The following is a 7984-nucleotide window of genomic DNA, read 5'->3' on the forward strand; positions in this document are numbered from 1 at the left end:
TTTTGTACCTTATCAAGAGCTGTCTACTCTTTACACACACACACACACACACACGTGTTAATGCAACACACAGGTTCATTCTTGAGTGGCTACTTTGGTCGCTTTGTCTTAAATCTAGCTAGACTGTGTTGGGTTCAGCATGTAGCCTGGGGTGATTCACTTACAGTTATAATTGAACAATGAAAATCCATCATGTGAATGCCAGTAGAGATGATGCCATGGCCCTCTAGCGTACGGCTGTGCCGGGGGTTCAGCCCCAATAGTCCTGGTCTAATCCTACATTACAGGGCATGAGGGGGGCAGATTACCCAGGGTTCACAGCTGCACTTAAGTGACACATATGAGGCTAGAAGGCCTTACATTAACAGGCAAGTGAGTACAACTCAGAATAGATATGTTTTTTCACGATGGTTGGATTTTACTTGATCAAAAACATGTGTGACATTTGCAATATGGAAGTCATTTCGGACATGAGCAAGACACACTAAATGTGGTACATCTGTGGTAGCAGTATGCTGATCCTAAACAGGCTTTAATTATTGTACATCTTAGCAGCATCCATGTTCATAAGGGAAGATAAGAGGCCTGATTAAGTCCCTGCATCACATTAGGCTACACCAGATAGTCTATGTACAACACGCTGTAAGAAGATTAATGCATTAAGCTGGCATTTCTACATAGATCTAGGGAGAAAGACTTATAATGTGAAGGAAAATCGTTAAAAGTAATGATTGTCACATTCAATAGAATGTGTTACAAATATAGTATTGTATAAACAAAAAACCTCAGAGAAACTAATTTCAACACTTCATTAAAAGTATAGATCAGAATCAATCCTGCACCAGTACAAATGGCAAAGCCTCTCATTGTATCCATGGTACTAATGCCTCAACACAAAGGCTGGTTACAGCTCAGTTCATCATAATCCAGCCTTTTATCAGATTCATCAGTCCATCAGGCTCTTGAGTATCAGTGGGTAGGACTGTCCACTTGATTTTTCTTAGAAAATACAGCAGTCTGGTTCTTAGAGGAGCAGACTGCCCCAACATCACACCCAAACAGAAGCTATATTTTCGGACTCCATATATCCAGTGTTAATCCATTTCAAAATGGTCATGATGCCTGATGTTCCTGGGCACTGCTAGACGCCATCTCTGTGACCTCATCCTGCCACAATGCCCTCATCCAATTGGCTCACACTCACCCACATGACCCATGGCACCAGGAAGAGGATCAATGATTGGCTGGCTAGAGCACCTCTGACCCCAAAGGAGAGCTCTGTGGGTTCCAGCACGCTGGTGTTGCGTAGGCTCTCGGTTCCATTCCCGGCCTCCTCTCGCAGCTCCTGCTGCAGCAGTTTGGAGATCAAGCTGTTGAAGCGGTTCTCGGTGGTGGAGAGCAGCTCTGTGGAGGCCGTGGTTAGGTTCAGCTCAGCCGGGTCAACACAGGATCCATTAACTTCGCTGTAGACCACCTCACTGAGGTCCAGACCCATCACCGAGGACGGGGAAGCGCAGGGGATGTCCCGCACTAGCTTGTAGCTCTCCATCCAGTCCTTCAGCCACTCCAGGCTGCAGTCACACTCCCAGGGGTTCCTGAAGAGGTAAAGGCGTCCAATGAAATAGACCGGCTGGAAGACAGGGAAGGGCAGCGTGGTCAAGTTATTACTGTTGAGGTGGAGGGTGATCAGACTGGTCAAGTTCTCAAAGGAGCCCTCCTCAATGAAGACCAGGCGGTTACGGTCCAGATATAGGACTTCCAGTTCTGTTAGGTTGCTGAACCACGTTCTGGAGACGTTGGTCAGCTGGTTGCCACCCAGGTTGAGCATCTTGAGGTGACTAAGCCCCTTAAAAGAGACCCTGGGAAGGTCAGTCAGCAAGTTGTCATTGAGGTAGAAATTATCCAGGCGCTGTAGGTCCTGGAAGGCATGGTCATGGATCACACTGATGCGGTTCTCCTGCAGGTTTAGGTAGCTGGACAAAGGGAGACAAGTGTATGTCAGAGCATAGAAGAGGCAGGACGAGATTGTGTCATGATTAATCCTGGCATAGAGAGAGAAGGCTTAGGAGAAGCACTCGTCCTATTTTTGAAGTTGTACTGTAGTTGGCAACACTCACTCCTCAGTATAAATACCACACAAACGCACCATCAATTTACTAGCATTTCATTTCATCAAGAAGTGTCATCAGTGTTAAGTTATTCCCTGTCTTCTAGCCGTTTCTGAGAGGTGGTCATTGTGGGCATGAGAATCAGAAGACCCAAGATCACAGAGAGGGATCAGAGAGGGAAGGAAGAAGTGATACTGAACAGCAATGGAATGACAACTATAACAGAAGCACATCTTTATACACCACTCACACCTAGCAGAATATTCCCATTAACTATACTATAAATCCCAGATCCTTTATTGTTGCTGCTGAACGTTCCCCAACCCAAGGCCATCAGAGCAGGCCGCCACACCATGCTTCCTACCGCAGGCTCCCCAAACCAAGCAGAGAGTTGTAGGCCACTGCCTCAATCTTGTTTCTCTCCAAGTACACGTGGGTCAAGTTCTCCATCCCCCTGAGGGATCCAGGGATCCTGCGGAAGTTGTTCTGGAAGCAGAGTAGCTCTCGGAGGGATGTCTGCTCCAGGAAAATCCGGTCGGGCAAGTTGAAGAGGTGGCAGTCGGACACGTCCAGCCGCAGCAGATGTTTCAGGCCTGTAAAGGTGCGCGTGTGGAGGTAGCGGATGTACTCGTTGTGGGCCATCTTCAGCTGCACCAGGTTGGGCAGACCCTACAAGATGCACACACATGCAATGGGGTTTTTTGATACACGCTTGAACAAATCCTTACACACCAAGCATTAATAATTGAACCTGGTTGTGCCATCTTTCTCTGCTTTAGCGGAAACGCCGATGTTGCTTGTCTGAGGTTAGAGGAGCTTTAAAAAGTTGAATCGTACGTGGTCACAGGTAGATTTATATAATGAGGAGGGAATGACAGAAAGAGATCAAATCAAACAAGCTTAATGGATATATCACTAGGTGATCAGACCTTGAAGGCTCCAGGAGTGATGAAGGATATGTTGTTGTGGTCCAGAGACAGCATTCTTAGGGAGGGCAGGGTGCCGAACGCTCTCTCGGACAGGAACTTGAGGCTATTCTTGTCCAGGTTAATGGAGGAGGCCTCGCATGGGAACTCCCTGGGAAGGTCCGACAGGGCGGACCGGTCACACAGCACACTGCAGCTCTTCTCATGGGTGCAGGTGCACAAGGATGGGCATGCACGCACGCAGGCCCACAGTGCCAACACAGCCTGGGGAAGCAGGCACAGCATAGACACTAGGGATAGAGACCAAGTGAAAAAGAGAGATTAACAGCACTGCAGAAAGACAAAACAATTATACAGTTAAGAAAAGTAGATTTATTTTACTTTATTGGGAGGTTTAAGTAAACGTGTCAATTCCTCATTCATCTTTATTCCTATGCTGTGGCACATGCAATCCAATCCCAACATTGATTACTAGGAACAATACAAACTGTTGTATAAGGGTAAACATTTGGTGTTGGCAGATCAGTTGTGATTGTAACTGTATTGAATTTCAGTATTTACCCATTTCCAAAGTTACTTGCATTTAGGAAAATACTTCTAAAATCAAATATTCTCAAAATATAAAAAATATTTATCTTTATTATCATATTGAAAATAATTGTCAACTATAAAATTGGTGTGCCTGCTCCCAGCAAGGCACACTACTGTTGTTTTCTCACCTATTTTCTTACCATTATTATTCCTACCCTAACTTGTAGGGGTGGGAATCTTTTGGTACCTCACGATTCGATTCAAATTGATTCTTGGGGTCACGATGCGACAAAACATTTATTCACGATTTTTCCAAGAAAAAAAAAAAAAAAAAAAGATTTACATAAATTTGTGAATCGATCTGAATTGCTAGCAGACTGAATCGTGATTCAAATGTGAATTTAAAAAAATCCCCAGCCCTACTAACTCGTGCCTCAGTTTTTGCATTACGTAGACAAGAAATGTGTCAACATGAAAGTGTTGCTATTGCTTTCTAGAACGTTCCGTTGCATGGTTTAGGAAATATTTAAATGTATTCACTGGGCTACCGGGGCCCCCCTTCATTTAGAATTCTAAAGTATCTTTTAAAAAGCCCACTTGAAGATTTATTATTGACATTTTCATGTTTTATTTTCTGCTGTCACAATGGGAGGTGTTGTAGTGCAGAGTCATGGAAATCATCGTATTGTGGCCTTGGTTGCTCACTGGTTAAATGTCTGTACCACACAAGATGAGGCCTTACTGCAGGGGCTTGGGTTTGAATCCCACTTGAACCATTCCACTGCATGTCCTCACCTCACTTTCGTTGTCTATATTCACTGATGTATCCCAAATAAAGCAGAAATTATCATATTAAAAGGTATCTTTTCAAATAAGCCCTCTTTAAAGATGGATTTTCAGTATCTTCCTGTTTTATTTGACAGTGTGGTCAGGTTTTTCTTATTAAAATCTGGCTACAGATTGGTTGTAAGTCACGTAAATTAGATAATTCTTGAAAATGTAAAAATGTAAGTACACCCTATGAAAGAAGTCTTTCCCCAAATATTTGAACATTCTGGACGTAGACATTCTGGATATTAATTCGAACAATGGGTTTGGAGGTGATTATGCAGCGCAATTTCCCCAGAATTTGTACCCTCTTTAGTTTGAAGTACATTTCCATCAAGCTCAAACGCTATCATTTAGATAGTATTATGATAATGCCAATTATTTTCAGCGCCTCTAGAAATGCTTTATTACATTAGACATGCATGCAAACTAAAAATACATTTAATGACTTTCCTAATTGTACCTTATCTACATTAAGGTACCCTTTGACCAGCCATTAGAGTACAGATGTGAGGTTGGGCAAAGTGGCCCCTTCAAAACGCTTCAAATGTACAGATTAAACCCCTGGTTTCTTGGTATAGACAAGGCAAAAATTCAGACAGCGTTATTGGATGTAATTCCAAAGGGAGTGATTGACATCTAACTATAAAAGGCAGGTATGTGTGTCTATTGGCTGATGTGTTGCTCCACACGTGCAGCATGGCGTGTTACGTCATTTCGCCTACAAATATATAAACGCATTCACCACCATGTGAAGCTGCACTAAGCATGGAGCCATGCATCTCATGAGCTGCCAACAGGCACTGCATTACTTAATGTGTTTATTTGCAAATACTTAAATTTTAGTCACAGAAATACTATTTGACTGGTCTGCTATGGACAAACTAAAAATGACATCAATGCTGCCCAGCAAAATCACTTTGTAGATTTCCCTTCCTACAGATTAAAGTGAGCCAGCTGAATAATAGTGATTTGATGTGAGAGTCACGTTGCCATGCATGAGGGCTATTTTCAGGCTGTTGTGTCTGGTGACTGTGGTGAAATGATGATTTGATTAAGAAAGAGCAGTTCAGATGAGAGAATAGCCCAACAACAATAGGCCTTGCCTGTGATTTTGTCTTTACATGCAGTCCGCTGTGGTATTTTACTGGCTGTTTTAATTTAAAGGATAACTCTTGTCCTGGGAGATTATCCGGTACTATTCAATCAAACCTGTTATCAGCGTTTCCTTGAATAACAGCACAGGTCATCTGATCTGTGCTGATTAACGCATTGTACGTTACTGGTCATGGACAGGAGATGAATCTATATAACTCATTTATATCTGCATCCATGGGTGAGAGCAATTATAACCTTCAATCACTAAAGTTAGACAATATTTGACATTTTATTCATTTAGCAGACAATTATATCCAAAGCAATTATGGACAGATTGTCCATATAGAAAGTACAGCAGAATATTAAGAATCTGAAGTACATTGTTCTAAAGTACCATCTCAATTACTAACCATTGCTTTGGTTTCAGGTGTCTGCTTGAATACAAACATACTTCCAAGACCACTTTACAAAAAACACATTTTAAGATTTGGCTAAATATGTTCTTGACCTATCATGTTTAATTCTCTTTCCAGACAGATATTTGGTAGAACTGTGTATTTTTATCCAAGAGAGATATTTTGTGGGACAGTGTATTCTAATCCGAGATATTTGGTAGAACAGTATATTCTAATCCCAGAGATTTTTGGTAGAACAGTGTATTCTAATCCCAAAGATTTTTGGTAAAACAGTGTATTCTAATCCCAAAGATTTTTGGTAGAACAGTGTATTCTAATCCCATAGGTATTTGGTAGAACAGCGTATTCGATAAAAAAACGTAAAACAGTGTGTTAGGGTTCAATTTAGCAGGTTGTGTTTACTGGGTTCTGTAAACCCGAACAGGATTGGAGACTGACCAGTTAACGCACTCAGAATCATCCCTGCAGTTCCTCTCCTGGGGCAGTTCCTGATTACTGCAGATATGAAATGACACAATTAGAGATAGAAAACACAAATCAAATGATTGAAATATCAACTCATTATCAAATGTACGTAAATAAATCCTTTTGTGATGCAAAACTTGAAATAATGTGTTGTCAAGAGGTGTTTCAAAAGACAGCAGTGGTGGTAAAACATTGTTTTCACTACTTTTAGCTAATAACTCATATGTGATGCCTACTTGCAAAACATTATTTTAGGTATTTCATCAGAACAACTTACTCTTTAGAATTAAATATCGCAGCATTACAACATTAGTTATTAAATGAAGGGCACAGATAAAATGTAACAGAAATCTAAAGTCTATGCTATTTAAGCAAGAGACCTAAAGTCCAAACTAAGTGCCCCACACCAGTAGTTCTCACCTCTGGATCCTGTCGTACAAGTGAGTCCATGTGGTTGTCCTGGTGACCTCAACATCCATGTGTATGTTCTGCCAGTCAGTCAGTCCAGCTTTCTCTTCCATGCAGAACTGAACACGTTTGCCGTTCAAGTGACTGACACGATCGTATTAGTGTGTGTGTGTTTGACAGAGGGGGGCTTTGTGTGCGAGTACATCTACATGAACGTGTGTTAAAGTATGAGCTAGCTTGTGTTCCCTGGTGTGTGACTAGAACATACTGCATGTCTCCTCTAATAAAAGCTAGTGAGTCTGTGTGCGAGCGTGTGTGTATGTGTGTGTTTTCCATCATTAACAACACACTCACTTTCCCAAAAGCCATCTCTTAATGGGACTCAAATCCCCAGGTCGGAGGGATAGGGAGGCCGAGATGAAGGGAGAGATGGAAGGGATTATTGAGAGGTAAAGCAGGGCTCTCAGACTAGCACAGACTGCTCAGATTACATCAGCCTAAATCCCCCTGCTCCCCCTAACCCACTCCAGCAAACTAACCCCGTCTAGCACACAACATGGAGTCCTCTTGAGGAGAGGATGCAGAGAAACACTTCTACTACTGAGAAACAAATACCCAACTTTATACATTAACCTCCATACACTGACAATGTTTATGTAAAAACTAAAATGCCTGTGGAGCCGGTTAGTAAGTGAGCACACTAGGTAATTGTGTTAAGCCTCGCCCTGCAGACTATTAGCTCTCACCCCATATCAATTGAATACACTTAACTGACAGACCAGTTAATGTTTTGCAGTGCAGGCCAAATCGTAAGCCACACTAACCCTTTATGGGTAAATGAGTTGGTATGTGGGTGATGCTCATTTATAGACTAGTCAGTGCATGCAAGTAACGCTTTGCAAAGTAGCAAACACAACTACACTACAACTTTTCATGTTATCAGGGATCCATATTCTGTGCATGAATACATTTTTCAATTAACATTTTTGTGGATGTTGTTTATATGTAAAGTTTCAAAATGTGTCAAATCTTTATTCCATCAAAAAATGCATAGACTAGTGTTGTCTTGAATACCAGAGTTGCAGCTATATATTTTTTGTATTACTATTGCAAAAGATTACAATTTAATTTTTATGTAGTATTCTATGTAGACATTTAAATAAATGTTTTGGAGGTTATATACGTGCTGTCTGACGTTCTCAGA

The 7984-nt window shown here is 41.7% G+C and overlaps 1 protein-coding gene across 1 annotated transcript; it reads right to left on the bottom strand.

Annotated features, from left to right (window-relative positions):
* Positions 1 to 61: 61 nt before the first annotated feature.
* Positions 62 to 7510, bottom strand: nyx (nyctalopin). Its single transcript, XM_047046690.1, has 5 exons — positions 6793 to 7510; positions 6346 to 6402; positions 3038 to 3324; positions 2473 to 2777; positions 62 to 1973 (listed from the first exon to the last, which is right to left on the bottom strand). Exons 1-5 carry the CDS (start codon positions 6845 to 6847, stop codon positions 1163 to 1165), a joined length of 1515 nt encoding a protein of 504 aa, XP_046902646.1. The 5' UTR covers positions 6848 to 7510; the 3' UTR covers positions 62 to 1162.
* Between the last annotated feature and the right edge of the window lie 474 nt (positions 7511 to 7984).

The sequence above is a fragment of the Hypomesus transpacificus genome, chromosome 23 (assembly GCF_021917145.1).
Source record: "Hypomesus transpacificus isolate Combined female chromosome 23, fHypTra1, whole genome shotgun sequence".
Taxonomy (NCBI): domain Eukaryota; kingdom Metazoa; phylum Chordata; class Actinopteri; order Osmeriformes; family Osmeridae; genus Hypomesus; species Hypomesus transpacificus.